The following is a 19,586-nucleotide window of genomic DNA, read 5'->3' on the forward strand; positions in this document are numbered from 1 at the left end:
CTCTCCTTGGGGCAAGCTTCAGGGGGCACCAAACAGCGTAGTAATCAAGGTGAGTGATATTTTCATGCAATTACTACCACCAAAAGTAATGTAAAATAATCCATGATGAACAAAATATCCAAAGTCAGAATCAAGACCAGATGAGCAGTATAGCTTAGCAAAAGCTCACTGAAGAAGAGTTTTTATGCAACTAAAACAAACTCTAGCTGGAGTTTTAGCAAGAGAAGGGAAGGAACAGAAAGCTGTTAGGAAATAATAAATTATCAACAGCAGTTAGAAATGTGTTTCTGAGTTAATTATTCATTATTACGTTTTCTGTTTTTTTAGTGAATTTTTAAAAGCTTTAAACATGTAAAGCATCTCAAACAACAGATTGCAAAAAGAGAGTAAATCAAAGAGAGAAAAACGCAAACAAGGAATGTTTTAGAAATTTAGGCCCAAGACTGGCACAGTGGCTGACGCTTGTAATCCTAGCATTTTGGGAGGCTGAGGTGGGTGGATCACCTGAGGTCAGGAATTCAAGACCAGCCTGGCCAACATGGCAAAACCTCTGTCTCTATTTAAAAAAAAAAAAAAAAAGTAGCCAGGCGTGGTGGCACATGCCTGTAATCTCAGCCACTCAGGAGGCTGAAGCAGGAGAATTGCTTGAACCCAGGGGGCGGAGGTTGCAGTGAGCTGAGATTTCGCCACTACACTCCAGCTTGGGTGGAAGAGCGAAACTCCGTCTAAAAAAAGAAAAAAATTTAGGACCAAACTGCACCTCCCTGGAAAGGGTTAGGAGCCAATTTGGAGCGAAGTAATGATGGTTTAGTGAGGCCCCTCCAGCCTGGCAGGGGAATTCCTCTTCTGCTATGTGGTTTTTAAAACCAAGGCTTTACTACCTAGGAAGTTAAGTTGCAACAATAGTGTTTTCCATTTTCATCTCAGAAAGGTAAATAAGATAATTTATTTAAAGCAATTCAAATCTATCTCAAGCAAGACAGACACATAGAAACCATAGTTGAATCAAAGATAAGTTTAAATACCAGGTTGATTTAGCCATCTGGATATTTTGAGCAATCAACAAACGGAAGCTTATTTGACTAACTTCTTTCAGTAAACAATCTGAGAATCTGTCATTTGTGTTGGGATTGATACAACCTAGTTATCATAATCAAAGAGGCAAAATGTGTATTCTAGAAAGTAAATAAAAGACAAAGGCTTCAGCATCTGAGAAGATTTTCAAGTGCTTAATGTGTCAATGTGTGACTTTTTTTTTTGTTTTTTTTTTTTGTTTGTTTTTTTTTTTTTTTTTGAGACGGAGTCTCGCTCTGTCACCCAGGCTGGAGTGCAGTGGCCGGATCTCAGCTCACTGCAAGCTCCTGCCTCCCAGGCTCACGCCATTCTCCTGCCTCAGCCTCTCGAGTAGCTGGGACTACAGGTGCCCGCCACCTCGCCCGGCTAGTTTTTTGTAGTTTTTAGTAGAGACGGGGTTTCACCATGTGTTAGCCAGGATGGTCTCGATCTCCTGACCTCGTGATCCGCCCGTCTCGGCCTCCCAAAGTGCTAGGATTACAGGCTTGAGCCACCTGCGCCCGGCCTTTTTTTTGTTTTTAACCATTACAGACTCTGCAAAATTTAAAGGCCGACAATGAGTTTAAGTCCTAGAAACTGTGGTTTGCTGCCTAGAGCAGTAGCTGCAACACAGTAACTGTTCAACAGGTTTGCATAAAAGGAATGTTTTCGTGAAACTTTAGTGGAAGTTTGCCATACACCAGACTGTAAAAAATGTACTATATTCACTTGCATAATTTGCTCCTTTTTGGAAAAAGTTATTTTAACAGTAAAGCAGGACACATATGAATCTTTGCAATAAGATGTAGTTCAACAAAAACGCATCTTGACAGTTGAACAGCCTAGACCATACTGTCCCCTGTTTTGGCTGCTTTGGCAACAACTTCACCTCTAGCACAAATGTAGGACTCCTAGGGAGTGAGATTGCAAGTCAAAAAAAAAAAGAATGCAGTTTCCTTTCAACTGGTAACTTTTAAAAAATCTGTATTTAAAAAAATCTGTATTTCTGCTACAGGAAATAACCCAACTACAATGTACAAAACTAGAAGACACATTTTTGCCTAATTAGCTTACTTAAATAAAATAACTGTAACTCTTAAAATAGTGTTTTAGGCCAGGTGCAGTGGGTCACCTGTAATCCCAGTACTTTGGGAGGCCACGGTGGGTGGATCTCTTGAGGTCAGAAGTTTGAGACCAGCCTGGCCAAAATGATGAAAATCCGTCTTCACTAAAAATAGAATAATTAGCCAGGTGTGGTGGTGGGCACCTGTAATCCCAGCTACTTGGGAAGTTGAGGCAGGAGAATCGCTTAAACACAGGAGGCAGAGGTTCCAATTAACTGAGATTGTGCCACTGCACTCCAGCCTGGGTGACAGAGCGAGACTCCATATTAAAATATACATATATAGTGTTTTAATTACTGCTTTCATGGTAACAAATATAATGAATGACTATCAATGTTTGGTGATGCTCGTGAATACTGATTTTTCATAGACATTTAAGTTGTTGTTTTATATTTATGAAGGTCTTATGTTAGAAACTATTGATACTGTATTAAACTTTATATTTCAGAAGTTCTACTTGCTAGTTATGGCTTTAAATCTCAAATTGTTTTGTAGATTAAATAATATATCTCATAGGTAAGATTTTTTATACAACACCTGATTATTTCTTTAATTTGTAATTAATCTCAGTAACATCAAGTTGTTTTTGCGGTAGAAATTTACTACCTGAAAAAAAATGTTACTATATTATTTAAAAATTTGCTTTAAAAAATATAAATTTGAAAAACAGTACAAGATTTCATGATTTTATTAAGATTTATTAAGATTTCATGAATTTATTTATGTAATTTTTTTTTTCAGACAGGATCTTGTTATGTTGACTAGGGTGAAGTGCAGTGGCATGATCATGGCTCACTGCAGCCTCGACCTCCTAGGCTCAAGTGATCCTCCTGAGTAGTTGGGACTGCAGGCATATGCCACCATGCCCGGTTAACTTTAGCGTTTTTGTAGAGATAGGGTTTCATCATGTTGCCCAGGCTGGTCTTGAACTCCTTGGCTCAAGCAATCTGCCCACCTTGGCCTCTAAAACTGCTGGGATTACAGGCGGGAGTCACCATGCCTGGCCGATTTCATCAATTTAAATGTATGAGTGTTAAAGAAAAGCAAGGGTGCTGTTTAAGTTCTTCAGCTTTATTGTTACAAATACTCAAAAGGGAGAGTCATTTGATTCATTCTTTCCCTCCAGGACAAAACATAGTCTCTGTTGTGAAATAAGAATTCACTCATGATGTGGGCACACCTTCTTGGCACCATGCTAATTAAAACATACTTTTAGAATATAATACCCCCAAAAATATGTTTAGATGTATTTTTTATGCTATGGATTCCATTACTTTGTTAGAGACTCAAAATTACAGTGGCTTATACATGATAAAGCTGAAAAAAAAAGTTCAAATCTCCTTTTCTGCTAGTTTTATATTACAGTGGAAGGAAGTAAACTAACAAAGAAATATATCTAGTAACTGAATGAAACAAATGTTATTTAGCTACTAAAATAGTGGTATGAATGACACATTTTTATTTCAGAAAGAGAAAAAAGCTTATATAAAAGTATGCCCAAGAGAGCATGTTTACTGAACAGATACTGAGGGAAGGCTAGAGCACTTGTTGAGGGGTGGAAGAAGACAAGGCTGGAGAAAGAGGTTGGAGTCAGATTGTGAAGGATCTTGGAATAACAATTTATAAAATGTTAATTTTAGCTGGGTGCAGTGGCCCATGCCTGTAATCCTGGCACTTTGGGAGGCTAAGGCAGGTGGATCACTTGAGGTCAGCAGTTTGAGACCAGCCTGGCCAACATGGTAAAAACTCCATCTCTACTAAAAATACAAAATTAGCTGGGCATGCTGGTGCACGCCTGTAATCCCAGCTACTCAGGAGGCTGAGGCAGGATACTTGCTTGAACCTGGGAGGTAGAGGTTGCAGTGAGCCAAGATTGCGCCACTGTACTTCAGCCTGGGCGACAAAGTGAGTCTCTGTCTGAAAAAGAAAAAAAAAGGTAATTTTATGTTATAGGCAACAAAATGCCACAGGTGCCTTTAATTAGGATTGTGACCTGATAGTATTTATATTTTAGGAGAATGTATGTGTGTGTCTCCTTCTCCTCTTTCTTCTCCTTCTCCTTCTTCTTCTTCCTCTTCCTCCTCTTCTTCCCCTTCTGCTTCTTCCTCTCTTCTCCTTCTCCTCCTCCTTCTTCTTCTCTTTTAAATACTGGATCTCACTCTGTCATCCAGGCTGGAGTGCAGTGGTGTGATCATAGCTCATTACTGCTTCAGCCTCCCAAGTAGCTGGAACCACAGCTGCATGCCACAAAGCTTCACTAATTTAAAAATTTTTTTGTAAAGATGGGTCTCACTGTGTGACCCAAGCTGGTCTTGATTTCCTGTCCTCAAGTGATCTTCCTGCACTGGCCTCGCAAAATGCCTGGATTACAAGGCACAAGCCACCGAGCCTGACCTATTATTATTCTTTCATGGCATTTTTCCTTCAATGAACTTGACATTTCAGATTTAAAGTTTGTTGAAACTGGAAATGATTAACTTGCACCCATGAAACTAAGGCGGTGCTGGAACTTGGAAAGGCAGGGAAGACACGCTGTTGTGGTTGTCCCTCTGAGAGGAGACACAATCTGCAAATGAGGGAGAGGTGGGGATGGAGGGAGAGGCCTTATTCTAGGAAGACTTGAGGGTAAAAGGCACAGAATTTGGTGATTAATTGGAGGAATAGGGAGGAATAAATATGATGTTACAGATTGTAGCTTGGGAAACAGCTAGTGAAACCATTTACTGAGATTAAAAATGTTTGCGAGGAAATAGGTTTGTGTGTGTGTATTTTGGAAAAAGGCAATAACGAATAGTTTTAGTTATGTGGTTTAAGTGCCCAAAAGACATATAGGTGGGGCTAAAAGAGCCATTTGAGGGCCTGTGACACACTGAAGATGCCAAGTCTTATGCCAGACAACTTACAGCAAGCGGGACTCTAATTCTTTATGAAGATGCTAAAGAACTACAGTCATGCGTGGCTTAATGATAGGGATATGTTCTAAGAAATACATCCTTACATGATTTTGTCATGCAAACATCATAGAGTGTACTTACGCAAACCTGAATAGTACAGCCTACTACACACCTAGGCTACATGGTGTAGGCTATGGCTCCTAGGAGGCAAACCTATATGTACAGCATGTCACTCTACTGAATACCATAGGCAGTTGTAACACAAATGTAAGTATTTGTGTAGCTAAACATAGAAAAGGTACAGTAAAAATATGATATAAAATATGAAAATGGCACATGTGTGTAGAGCTCTTATGAATGGAGCTTGCAGGCCTGGAAGCTGCTCTGAGTGAGTGAGTGGTGAGTGAATGTGAAGGTCTAGGGCATTACTGTAAACTACTGTAGACTTTATAAACACTGTGTATTTAGCCTACGCTAAATTTATAAAAAAACACTGTTCTGGCTGGGTGTGGTGGCTCACGCCTGTAATTCCACCACTTTGGGAGGCCGAGGCAGGTGAATCACCTGAGGTTAGGAGTTCAAGACCAGCCTGGCCAACATGATGAAACCCCGTCTTTAAAAAACATAAAAAATTAGCTGGGTGTGGTGGCGGGTGCCTGCTATCCCAGCTACTTGGGAGGCTGAAGCAAGAGAATTGCTTGAACCTGGGAGGCAGAGGTTGTGGTGAGCCAAGATGATGGCACTGCACTCCAGCCTGGGCAATAAGAACAACTCCGTCTCAAAAAAAAAAAAAAGAAAAAGATAAAAGAAAGTATTTTTCTTTCTTGATGAATAAATTAAGCTAGCTTACTGGCTTACTGTAAATTTTTACTTTATACACTTTTTAAACCTTTTGATTATTTTATAATAACACTGTTGAAAACACACATTGTACTGCTGCACAAAAATATTTTTTTATATCCTTATTTTATAAACGTTAGTCTATTTAAAAATTTAAAAAATTTATTTTGTTACTTTTTATTGTCTTACTTTTTGTTAAGAATAAAGACACAAACACCCGCATTAGCCTAGGCCTAGACTGAGTAAGAATTATTAACATCATTGTCTTCCACCTCCACATCTCACCCCACTACAAGGCCTTCAGGGGCAATAACAGGCATGGAGCTGCCATCTCCTGTGATAGCAATGCTTTCTTCTTCTGGATACCTCCTGAAGGATCTGACTGAGGCTGTTTAACTTTTTTTTTTTTTAATAAGTAAAAGCAGTACACTCGAAAATAATGATGATATAGTTTGGATCTGTGCCTCACCCAAACCTCATGTTGAATTGTAATCTCCAGTGTTGGAGGAAGGGCCTGCGGGGAGGAGAGTGGGTCATGGAGGTGTATTTCCCCTATGGTGCTGCTTTCCTGGTAATGAGTGAGTGCTTGTGAGATCTGGTTGTTTAAAAGTGTGTAGCACCTACCCTCTTTTCCTTCTGCTCTGGCCATGTGAAGACATGTCTGCTTCCCCTTCGCTTTCTGCCAGGATAAGTTTCCTGAAGTTGTCATGCTTCCTGTACAGCCTGTGGAACTGTGAGCCAATTAAATCTCTTTTCTTTATAAATTACTGAATCTCAGGCATTTATTTATAGCAATGCAAGAACTAATACAAATTGTAAAAAGTATAGTATAGTAAATACATAAACCAGTAACATAGTCATTTATTGTCATTATTAAGTATTATGTACCGGACATAATTGCTGTACTTTTACTTGACTGGCAGTGCAATAGATTTGTTTACACCAGCATCACCACAAACACGTGAGTGATGTATTGCACTACATATGTCATCACTAGGCTATGACATCACTAGGCGACTGAAATTTTCCAGCTTCATTTTAATCTTATGGGACCACTATCATGTATGTAGTCCACCATTGACTGAAATGTCATTATGTGGCACATACATGTGTACACATGTGGTGCTACCACAATGAATCAGTTTTTGGTGATCCCCTCTGTGATAAATTCATCCTCATGGATGGAGATGACTACAATTCTGTGCCTGCACAGATCAATGGTTCTACAGACCTAGAGGCAGTTAACTTGAATATCCTATTCTCATCTCCAGGAGCCTCAGTCTCCCAAACCAATGTACCTGTGCCTGGAAGTTCTCAGTCCTAATTAATTAATTAATTTTTAATAAACAGAGTCTTGCTCTGTCATCTAGGCTGGAGTGCAGTGGCACAGTCATAGCTCACTGCAGCCTCAAACTCTCGGGTTCCAGCAATCCTCCTGCCTCAGCCTCTTGAGCAGCCGGGACTACAGGCACATGCCACCACACCTGGCTAATTTAAAAAATTGTTTTCTTTTTGTAGAGTCGGGGTCTCACTGTGTTGTGCAGGCCTTGAGCAATCCTTCTGCCTTGGCCTTCCCAAGTGCTGGGATTATAGGCATGAGCTACTGCGCCTGGCGCCAGTTGATTTCAGAGAAGAGAAAAATTCTGCTCCAGTATCTCTTTGCTGGTACTGAAAGATGCAACCAATTTATTCATCCTTTAAATTCCACTCAGGACAAGTCTGAAAGCTGTACCCCCGAACAGCCATTTCTCTGAGTTCCCACAGACCTTCATAAATGTCTACACAAATTCTTAGAATGAACATTCTGTAATACATAACGATCTTCCCCATCAGGCTGTGAGTCCTCGAGGACAGGACTAGTTTTTTTCTTTTTTAAAAAATTCCTAACATTTAGCTAAATTCCTGGTACATAGTGCGTATTATAAAATATTCAAAAATTAGCCGGGCATGGTGGCACATGCTTGTAATCTCAGCTACTTGGGAGGCTGAGGCACAAGAATTGCTTGAACCCAGGAGGCAGAGGTTGCAGTGAGTCCAGAGCACTCCAGCCTGGGTGACAGAGCAAGACACTTGATCTTAGCCAAAAGGCCAGGAAGAGATGAGATATATATTCTAAATAGCCATGAGATTTGAACCCAGATCTTAATAAGTTTTAGCGCTTCAAACTTTACGGACTCTGATTTTGTAATAAAACCACCAAAACTATGCAGGCAGATTTCTCACTAGTTTTAGAACCAACGGATGGCCTAGAGTTGGCCTCTTAGTTACCCAGAATCTCCATATGGTAAGAAAAGATGTTAGAGAACATTGGAAAATTTCTTTTGATATAATTCACTTTCTCTTGCCCCATGGTCTTGACATACCAAAGACTTTGCTGGCAACCGATACATCAATGCAGAAAGCATTCCTGAAAAGATTATAGGCCACAGTCTCATATAAAGAGAAAGATGGTACAATCTTGTTGGTAAAATACAGTACAGGGACTCCTTCTAGTCAAAGAACTGTATTAAAAGCCTTGGACCTGGCACACATCCCTGTTCAAGGGGAAGGCAGAACAGAAACTCTGGAAGATGGAACATACAGTCACTGTGTTGGACTCTTTTGGTTTGGAAGTCAGCTCAAGTAACCAAGGCAAGGAGGGATACAAAACATAAATCCGATGACTCGCATGGGGGTAATAAAAATGCAGTCTCAAAACTCACGGGGGCTGGGGTAATAAACCCATGGGGGCAACTCTGGGCACAGGATTGTCCCTCTCCTTGACCTTGTTGCTAATATCTTTACTTCTCTCATAGCCCTGATGCTAGTTCATAACTCCTACTCCATTGCATCCTGTTTTGCTCTTAGAGTTGATTCCCGTGTCCTCAGTATTTCCTAGTTCAAAATGCCTTGAACTTGTTTGCCTCATTTCTTTTTTGTTTCAATATCTGGGATCACTAGGAAGCCTATCAACAGGATGCCCTGCATCAGTGCCCACAGCTGTGATGTAAGGTGGGGACAGAAGCGGAGAGTCATCTGTGTGCATTGCCATTAGCAGGGGCTGTAGGTGGGGCAACTTCCCTTAGAAATGGATAGGGTTGCAGCAGGCTCTCTGACTCTCCAACAAAGTTAAGGTCTTTTGCATCCAGGCTTCCAGACCTTCTGATGATGGGACACACTTTTTTTTTTTTTTTTTTAAAGACAGGGTCCTGCTCTGTCCCCCAGACTGGAGTGCCTCTTAGTGACATGGCCATAGCTCACTGTAACCTCAGACCCCTGGGCTCTAACCCTAACCCTAAAATGGATTAAAAATCACTATTTTAGTTACATGTGTGTGTACACACACATAAAGTACCTCGTGTATGTGCCTAGTGTGTAACACACACACGAGGTACTTTATATTTCATTTCATATTTACAACCAAACCTGTGAAGATAAATTATCTTCATTTTATAACAAAAGGAAGTATGACTCAAGAGTGCTTAGGTGGCTTGCTCAAGGTCCTTGGTTAGAAGGTACAGAGGCAATGTTTTAACACAGATTTTGACTCCAAAACATGGCCTTTCAACTACATAATGCTGTGTCCTAGAGTGGGTTTATTTGTATTCTGATAGTTATTTATAAATTGACAGATAAAATAGTATGATTTACCATGTACAATATGATGTTTTGAAGTATATATATAGTTGATTGACTACAGCTAATTAACATATGCATTACCTCACAGTTCTGTGGTGAGAACACTTAACATCCAATCTTAGCATTTTTCAAAAATGCAATATATTGTCATTAACTATAGTCATGACGTTGTATAACAGATTTCGTGAACTTATTCCTCCTGTGTAACTGAAATTTTGTATCCTTTGACCGACATATCCCCATCTCTGCAACTGTTTCAATAACCCCAGCCCCTGAAGCCCCCATTTTATAGAATGGGTATGCATCAGTGAGAACAGTTGGTAAATGTTGACTTATTCAACTCTGTAGAAGTGAATCTCAGTAACAGTTTAACTACATTTTCAAGGCTACCTTAAGGAACATCTATAAATACACACACAAAAACACATTTATACACTCAGTAGTCAAAATGATTTTAAAAATCACATCTTAGCTCAAAAAGATAATTAAGTTAACTTTTATTTTTCATTAAAAATGAACTTTCTAAAATATTACTAAATTTCATTTTAAGCTCTGCCTTGAAGTGCTGATACCACTGAAGTAACATTTTTCTTCTTTCAATTTTTTCTTGTAAAATTATAGTTTTCTCTTTTTCTAAAACAGCAGGGAGTTCCTTCCAGTTCTTGATAAAGATAAAGGGAGCTCCCATGGACTTGAGTAACTGCAGAGGAGCACTGTGGTGCACAGATGTATTCCCACAGCTGCCAGCTGTCATCACGTCTTCCACCACAGGAATGGAGCCATAGGAGCAAGCCTCATAGATTCGATAGCATTCTGTGTTTACTCCGACTGGGCACAATGTGAGATCACTCTGAAGCAAGGCATCTTGGTAATTCTTAAGACTTTCATTTGTTTCCTGAGGCTGCCAGCTAAAAAATCAGAAAAACACCTGTAGTTTTCACTTTACTAAGTATGTATTTTGTGAACAGAAATACCTTATCTTTTAATAAAATCAGTTTCAGGAAATGGTGAAACTTATAGAGATGATAGGCATAAGAGATATCCAAAATCCTGGCCCAAATAGATTTCTTAAAAATGTTGAAGAATTTGAACATTTTACAGTTGTACATTTATAAAATCCAGTAGTCACCGTAACACTTCTGAATGGATAATGATAATTCAACCTATACTTTCAGAGTGCTAGGTCCTCTCTTCCCTACCTTACCCTCATGGAGCATATATTCTAGTTCTAGTGGTGGAAATGGATAGTGACCAAGTGAAGTCAGTAGATTATTTAGATGGGGTAGAATCCTATGAGAAAAAAGCACAGGAGTAAGTACAGCAGGAGTTTCTGAGGGGGTTGCAATCTTAAATAAGTGATGAGGGACTGTCTCACTGCGGCAGCATCTGAGCACAGAGTTGGGGATGAAGGAGCAAGCCATGTAGATCTTGGGGGATAAAAGAGCAAGCAAGAGTGAAGGCCATGAGATAGCATGTGCCTGGCACGCTCAAGGAGCTGCGGGGAAGCCAGGGTGGCTGAGGTAGGGTAACTGAGGAAGCAGGCGCAGAAGATAAAGTCTGAATGGTCACACCGGACTCTATCATGCAGGCTTTTGATCATGGGGTGACACGACCTGATGTAGGTTTCATCAGAATCAATCTGGCTACTGTGTTGAGAATGGACTGTACAGGGGCAAGGGTAGAAGCTGAAAGATCAGTAAAGAAAGACAGATGTGGCTGGGTGCGGTGGCTCATGCCTGTAATCCCAGCACTTTGTGAGGCTGAGGCGGGTGGATCACCTGAGGTCAAGTTCGAGACCAACCTGGCCAACAAGGTAAAACCCCATCTCTACTGAATACAATAATTAGCTGGGTGTGGTGGTGGGCACCTGTAATCCCAGCTACTTGGGAGGCTAGGGCAGGAGAATCGCTTGAACCTGGGAGGCGGAGGGTGCAGTGAGCCGAGAATGTGTCACTGCACTCCAGCCTGGGCAACAAGAGTGAAAGTCTCAAAAAAAAAAAAAGATTTCTCTTGATTATTCTCAGTGAAATAAGCAATAGGGTCATAAACTAAGAAAGGCAGAGGTGTTAAGAGTGGAGAAAGAAGAAGGTATAAAACAGTCTTCTAGGAGAGTGGGAGAATATATGGACAAGGGAAATATAACACTGCTGGGCACCTGAGGTTAAGTCATGTGTTTAAATCAAGGTCAATTAGCACCTTTCTCCAATTATGTTTAGCTGTATGGGTGCAGGCATGGAGTAGGAAGACAGCTGGATTTAACCAGAGTTATGGTTTGCCAGATTAGGGGAATAGGGAGCTGAAAGTATAGGCAATTATGATTGACAATGAAATTTAAGTTGGGTAAAGAATAAAATGAAGAGAGGGGAGTGAAGGACAACAGAAGGGCGGTAGGAACAATAGATTCTAAGGGCCAGCTGAACTGTCAGAGTCAGATTATTACAGGGAATGAGCTGGAATGAGAGATGATGGTGGTTGTAGAAAGAGATGCTGGGACTTGAGATCATGTTCAGAAGGTACAGTATATGTAATGACCAAGTCTAGGAAATGACCATGAGAGAGAATGGCTGAGGTTGGGTGGAAGCCCAGATCATTGGAGGAGGGAAGGTGAAGGAACTGCAAAGACCAAAATGATAGAAAGACCATCTATGCAGATTTGGCAGTCACCAAGAATTGAGAACAGAGTAGTGTCAGACAGAGTTAGAGAGTACCAGGAGCTAAACTCTTCGAAGTAGGGGGATAAACCCAAGGGTAAGTGCATGATTTCAGAGTAAGGGTGATGGATGGTTTTGTCTGCTGACATGAGATTCAAAATTGGGATTATTAGGGAGGGAAAGGGGAGAATAGTCTAGAAGCAACAATGAGAAACAAGGAAAACATCTACTCAACTTCTGGCTAAATGGTATCAGAGGAGTTACAAGAATTATTCCCATAATAACCTTTGTTATTTTATACTGTCCTCATTCATTCTACTCCAGACATACTGGCCCTGTTGTTCCTGTAACATAGTAAGCACACTCCTGCCTCAGGGCTTTCACTCTTCCCTCTGTCTGGAATAGTCCTGTCCCAAATATACACAAGACTCACCCGTGCACATTCTTAAGGCCTGTGCATAAATGAAACCTTCTAATGAATGCCTTCCTTGGCTATTCCAAAATAGCAAATGCTCCACCACCAACACCCAAGCCCTCTCTATGCCATTCTTCTGCTTAACTTTTTACAGGGCATTTATCATCTTCTGACACACAATATATTTTACTTGCTTGTCTCCTCCAACAAGCATTTAAGTGCGAGGAAGGCATGGACTTTGTTTTGTTCACTGCTGTATTTACTGTGGGTAAACAGTTTCTGGCATAGAGCAATTGCTTGGTAAACACTGACTGAACAAATATGATATGGTTACATTAGCAATAAAGAGTACCTGTTATCATTTAAAAAGTAAAATTCCAGACCTAACCGGACATTTTTTAAGGCATTACTTCCCTGATGACTCTGCATTATGCTTTATTTGAAAACTTGACTTGCCTATTTAAAAACAAAATAAATGATTGCAAATTTACTTCCTTCACACCATGAATACCTGTTTCCTGGTTACTACACAAAAGAAGAAATTTAACCCTATCAAGTCTCCCTATCCAACCATTCATCCACTCACCATTTATCCTAGTCTGACTTGGTGCAAGGTCCTATGTTAGATCTGGGGATTCACAGAGGAAGAATACAATGTCTGTGTCCTGAAGATGGTGTCAGATTCCTGAATTCCTGAATTTGTGAGGGGTATTGCACACCAGTCTTGGAACACTGAATTGGTCCATTGCACATCATCTCAGGGATGAACCTAAGTATCTCGTTAGCATTTATAATCTCCTGTGTGACTAACAAATATTACTGAGGAAACCCTAACAACTGAAATTTGCAAATGACAGTTGCCAGTGTTCCTCTTCCAGATGGACTAGTCATAGGAGGTTCTCCGTATTTTAAATGTGTACAACCCAGTCTCTTCACAGTTTTAATTACTAATGTATCCTCTGGGAAAAGACTGGTACACAGAGTTACCCATGCCTCTTTGGAAACCTGTGTTTCTACATAAAGCAACTCTCAGACTGGACAACAAAATGAATGAATTAAATAAGCATAGAACTTACTGTTCTCTTGCTGAAACCCAACAAAGCTTATCGTTCCCATCTTTTTTCAAAATGTTCATTAGTGCCTGTCTGGATGAATTTTCATAAATCGTTCCCAAGAAATTACATAAATATGGCCTCTCATCATGCAGCATTGACCAACTTGCCTCCACCACAGGAAAATTCCTGTATCTATAAAAATAAATACACATGAATTAATATATCTCCACCACAGGAAAATTCCTTATATCTCTAAAAATAAGTACACATGAATTAATATATGATATAGAATTGGCAAAAAATCCCCCTAACCCAACCTCTTAGGTAGCAAGAAGTACATAAAATTTAAAATGTGATTTCTAAATCTCAAATTGTAATTTTCCATGCATACTTTGGAAAACTCTCTGAATCTAGTAACTTAAAAAAATGAATTTCACATTGACATCTCTTATAAAATTGTCCCAGAGATTTTGTGCCTAAAGTTCTTTGTTTTTGACATTCTTTAACTTGCATTACTCATCTGCAGCTGTTAGGCATGTTACATTCAAAACCTTCAAATTATAAAGACTCTTCTGTATTCGTGATGATCGTGATTTAAGCAACATTTTAGCCAGGTGATGAAAAGATTACAGAATGCTCCAGGGGAGGCAGATGGATGGGGAAAAGGAAGATGCTGATCAAAGGGTATGAAGTTTCAGCTGGACAGGAGGAACAAGCTTTGGTGATCTATCACACAGAATAGGGTGACTATAATAAATAACAATGCACTGTATATTTCAAAATTGCTAAAACAGCGGATTTTATGTTTTTACCACAACAATTGTTAAGTATATAAGGTGATGGATTTGTTAGTCTGATTTAAGCATTCTACATTATAAACATATTTCAAAACATCATTTGTACCCCATTAACATATATAATTACTATTTGTCACTTTATAAAAAAGGAAAGATTTTATATTTCGCTATTGCAAAGGGCTCTGATAAATTAATCCCAAGGGCTTTTCAAGTAGATTAAAACAAACTGACAGCTAAAAAAAACATGGTATGCCATACAGGAAAAGTTACCTATTTTTATAAGCATTTGGAAATCCCAGGGATTAAAAATGTGTACCTGAAATATAACCTTCACACGAGAACAAAATTTTACCTAACAGTTAGTATATAACAGGGTTTCTTAACCTCAGCATTACTGACATTTTGGGTTAATTTTTTCTTGTGGAGGCTGTCCTATACATTGTGGGGTGCTCAGCTGCATCCCTGGGCTCTATCTGCTAGATACCAGTTGTGACAACCTCTTTCCTCCAGTTGTGACAATCAAAAATGTCTCCAGGCCAGGCACAGTGGCTCATGCCTGAAATCCCAACACTTTGGGAGGCTGAGGCAGGCAGATCACTTGAGGTCAGGAATTTGAGACCAGCCTGGCCAACATGGTGAAACCCCCTCTCTACAGAAAATACAAAATTAGCCAGGAGTGGTGGTGCCCACCTGTAATCCCAGCTACTTGGGAGGCTGAGGCAGGAGAATTGGTTGAACCCGGGAGGCAGAGGTTGCAGTGAGCCGAGATTGTACCACTGAACTTCAGCTGGGATGACAGAGCAAGACTTCGTCTCAAAAAAAAAAAAAAAAAAAAAGTCTCCAGACACTGCCAAATGCCTCCTGGTCAGCAAAATTGCCCCTGGTTGAGAACCACTGACCTATATAAGAAATATACTGGCCTAGTGAAACAATACCATGATTACCAAGAGGTTCCATCTTATACTGTATGAAAACATTTTACAAATGCAGGCTCTGCTCAAAAAATAGATTTTTAAGAGGGTCTTAACCCTGGCTTTACTTAACAAAAACCTTTTTGTCTGGCCCTACCCCAAACCTACTGAGTCAGGATATTATAGGAGTAGGCCTGATAATACATCTCATTACTGGCACAGATGTGCCAGTGACATCTGTGTCGCTAACTAGGCAGCAGTCTAAGGCCACATCCAGCAACCAGTGACAGAATAATGAATAATGAATGTATGATTCAAAAATCATGTCAGTGAGATTTTTCATAATTCATCCACTCAACAAATACAGAATGTCTACTCTGTGCAGGTGCTGTTTTAGGCTCTGTGGATACAGCAGTGAACAAAAGAGAGAAAAATCCCTGCTCTCAGGAGGTTTATATACTAGTGGCAACTTACCTTAAAGTCAACTTGCTCTTAATTAAAAACATCCTATGAGCCGGGCGCGGTGGCTCAAGCCTGTAATCCCAGCACTTTGGGAGGCTGAGATGGGCGGATCACGAGGTCAGGAGATCGAGACCATCCTGGCTAACACGGTGAAACCCCGTCACTAAAAATACAAAAAAAAACTAGCCGGGTGAGGTGGCAGGCGCCTGTAGTCCCAGCTACTCCGGAGGCTGAGGCAGGAGAATGGCGTAAACCCGGGAGGCAGAGCTTGCAGTGAGCTGAGATCCGGCCACTGCACTCCAGCCCAGGCGACAAGAGGGAGACTCCGTCTCAAAAAAAAAAAAAAAAAAAAAAATCCTATTAACAGAAAGATAAAAATATGTTTTTCATTTTATAGTTGGAGAAAGACTGTATCTTTTTGTTTTTTGTTTTTTTTGAGAGACAGTCTCATTTCACTGTGTTGCCCAGGCTGGAGTGCAGTGGTGCAATCTCATCTCAGCTCAATCTCCTGGACTTAAGTGATCCTCCCACCTCAACCTCATGAGTAGCTAGGACTACAAGTGCCATACAGGAGTCTATGCCACCATGCCTGGATACTTTTTGATTTTTTTTTTTTTTGTAGAGAGAGGGTTTTGCCATGTTGCCCAGGATGTTCTTGAACTCCTGGACTCAAGCAATCTGCATACCTTGGCCTCCCAAAGTGCTGGGATTACAGGCAGTGAGCCACTGCGCCTGACATAAAACACTCTATCTTGAGAAACCTTAGCTATCATTTAATTAATCCCTCCTTTTATAGAAGGGATTTGTATAAATTCAGCCAGTCTCAAACACAATGGTACAGTAAATTCCTGATATTATAATAATGCCTTTTTTTTTTTTTACTATAAATAGATACTACCATTGTTTTTTAAAAAAGTCTATCTGCCATTTCTCTGCTAAGTATCTTTTTATGGCACTCCTAATGAGCTTGAAAAATCCACTCTATGCCTTGGGGTTTTAAAAGAAAAAAAGTAACTCATCTCCTCATTAAAAAATAAAATACTCTTAAAAACATCGTAATTGTTATTGAAGGACGCAACCGCACCCTATTTTTATCACTGAGAAAGACTGTACCTGGCCTCAATAATCCCGGAAGAACTAAATTTATTACAATTTTGAATAAGTCTTCCTGGTTCAGAAATTCAGGTGTTAGGGCCTAAGAATGTTTCATCATATTTTTACTTACGTTGCTACTCCTAAAGGCCACTGAAAAACATCCACGTCATTAATCCAGGGGCTGTCATATATTATGAAAAGCAGCTCCACGAAGCCTCCATTTCTTTTGAGGAATGGGTTTATCCACTCATTATTACAATGTTCATTTCCGAGCAAAACAACAGCAAGATGCTGGAGTTTTTGAATTTGCACTAAATTTTGTGCATAAAGTAACCACTGGGTGGCATAAAAGATCTTTGCTTTTTCTCTTCCATTTAAAATGAGTACCACATTATTCACATCAACAGAGAAGTACCCAGGTATTACAGCTGGACCAGTGATGAAGCTGTTAAAAACAACACAACAAAAACAAGAGACAAAGCCTGAACAAAGGTATTTGGTATCAGAAGTTCATCATTTTATACAAAATCTACAATGAGATTTAATCCATATTCTTTCTAGAAGTACAATTTCTATAATACAATTTCTTTTGAACAAGTTTGAATGATGGGGCATAGCTGTAGATTAATGGTAAGCTTTGGTTGTAGACAGATCAATTTGCACATAATACAAAATGTGATTTTTTTTTTTTTTTTTGAGGCAGTGTCTCAACTCTTGTGGCTCAGGCTGGAGTGCAGTGGTGCAATCTTTGCTCATTGCAGCCTCAACTTCCCTGGCTCAGGTGATCCTCCCACCTCAGCCTCCCGAGTAGCTGAGACTACAGGTGTGCACCACTACATGCAGCTAATTTTTTGTAGAGATGGGGTTTTACCATGTTGCCCATGCTGGTCTTGAACTCCTTGGCTGAAGCAATCCATCTACCTCAGTCTCCCAAAGTACTGGGATTACAGGCATGAGCCACCATGCCTGACCTTTTTTTCTGTTGTTGTTTTAACCACAATGAAAATAAATGCTGGCTAGAATTTAAACTCTTAAGCAAAGAAATATAATAGCATGGAACTCTTAAAATAATGGTGTAGTTCAAACCAGAAAGGTATTTAAAGTCAGTAGTTCTCAACCCTTTTATAGTGTGAGCTGCTATTACACTCTTCATCTGAATCAATGGATGAGAAAGTGTTGACAAATTGAGAAAGGAAGAATGGCATTATAAACATTCCATGAATGTTATATCTCAAAAATATAATGTTAAAAAAAGCAAGGATTAGGACACTCACAAAATATAATTATACATAAACTTGAAAGTATAGTCATAAAAATTACGCATATATGTTTAGGATCAGTATTAATATAAAAATTTGAATGAGAGGATCCACATCAAATTCATAATAGCGATTCTATCTGAGGAGGAAGGAAGAGGAAAGGGACTAGAAAACAGTATAAAGGGAGCTTTACCCTTATTGAAAGTATTTAATTCTTTTAACAGGAAAGTTAAATATCTGAAGCAAATATGACAGAGAGATGAAATTTGTTAGTTTTGAGTAAATGGGAATTTGTTGTATTACTTCTTTTTTTTTTTTTGAGACAGAGTCTCACTCTGTTGCCCAGGCTGGAGTGCAGTGGCATGATCTCAGCTCACAGCAGCCTCCACCTCCTGGGTTCAATTCTTGTACTTCAGCTCCTGAGTAGCTGGGACTGCAGGTGCATGCCACCATGCCTAGCTAATTTTTGTATTTTTAGTAGAGACAGGGTTTCGCCATGTTGGCCAGGCTGGTCTTGAATTCCTGACCTCAAATGATTCACCTTCCTTGGCCTTCCAAAGTGCTGGGATTACAGGTATGAGCCACCGCACCCAGCCTACTCTCTTGTTTAAACTGTATTTAAAAAAAGTTATCATTAAAGGAATAGACATGTATCATAACTCATTTTTTTCATATTAAGTGCTGCCTAGAACAACCAGTACCATTGAAATATTTTCACTAGTATGAATTAAATGTAACAAATACCATTTAATTCATCTTAAAATTAGTCACTCTTATCCTGGATTCTTTACAACCTGCTTAAACCATTTCTTTATATCCTGATAGAATCTTTTAATTTTCAGCACAAATATGCCCAAATCCTGCTTTCATTGCTTCTTACTGCTGGGGATAAAAACTAACATTTGTTCAACGCCTTTTATATACATGATACATAAGCACTTTGCATGGGTCATCATCAGCCCCCACAACAACTCTGAGGAGTTCATTATTCTCTCATTGGCATTTGTGAAATTGCACTTTAGCTGCACAGCTTGTAATGGCAATGCTGAGTTCTCAGCCAAGCTGTCTCACTTCAGAGCTTAAGTTTCTCCATAACACCATGGTTAACAAATACTAGAGTAAATAGATATTAGTTAAAACACAAAACCTAAATATATATTTTACTATGTATACATGTACCATATGATTTATATGACATTATTCTAAAATTATATAACATACAGGGACCAGAACTATGTTTTGAGGACTATATTTGCCTTGGACAGGATCTAGCACTGGCAATGACTAATGATTCAGTGATAATTTAGTAATTTAAGATAATATGCAGAATCTGAGGGGCTAGAAAAACTAGCAATGATGATGATAATTATGGTATGCTTAAAATATTTATTATTGATAGCATTTGAATACTT

At 39.5% G+C, this 19,586-nt stretch overlaps 1 protein-coding gene across 10 annotated transcripts in view; it reads right to left on the minus strand.

Moving 5' to 3' along the window:
- Positions 1-9,994: 9,994 nt before the first annotated feature.
- RXYLT1 (ribitol xylosyltransferase 1) overlaps positions 9,995-19,586 on the minus strand; it is a 31,460-nt gene continuing 21,868 nt past the window's right edge. For 9 of the 10 annotated variants that reach the window (XM_030939331.1, XM_030939338.1, XM_030939333.1 and 6 more), the window contains 3 exons: positions 17,046-17,360; positions 13,672-13,842; positions 9,995-10,437 (listed from right to left, as the gene is read on the minus strand). In XM_030939331.1, coding sequence (XP_030795191.1) covers positions 10,020-10,437; positions 13,672-13,842; positions 17,046-17,360 — 904 coding nt within the window. In that variant the 3' untranslated portion in view covers positions 9,995-10,019. The remainder of the gene's footprint in view (positions 10,438-13,671; positions 13,843-17,045; positions 17,361-19,586) is intronic. The other variant, XM_030939337.1, reaches the window with a different exon arrangement.

Source organism: Rhinopithecus roxellana, chromosome 10 (assembly GCF_007565055.1).
Source record: "Rhinopithecus roxellana isolate Shanxi Qingling chromosome 10, ASM756505v1, whole genome shotgun sequence".
NCBI lineage: Eukaryota > Metazoa > Chordata > Mammalia > Primates > Cercopithecidae > Rhinopithecus > Rhinopithecus roxellana.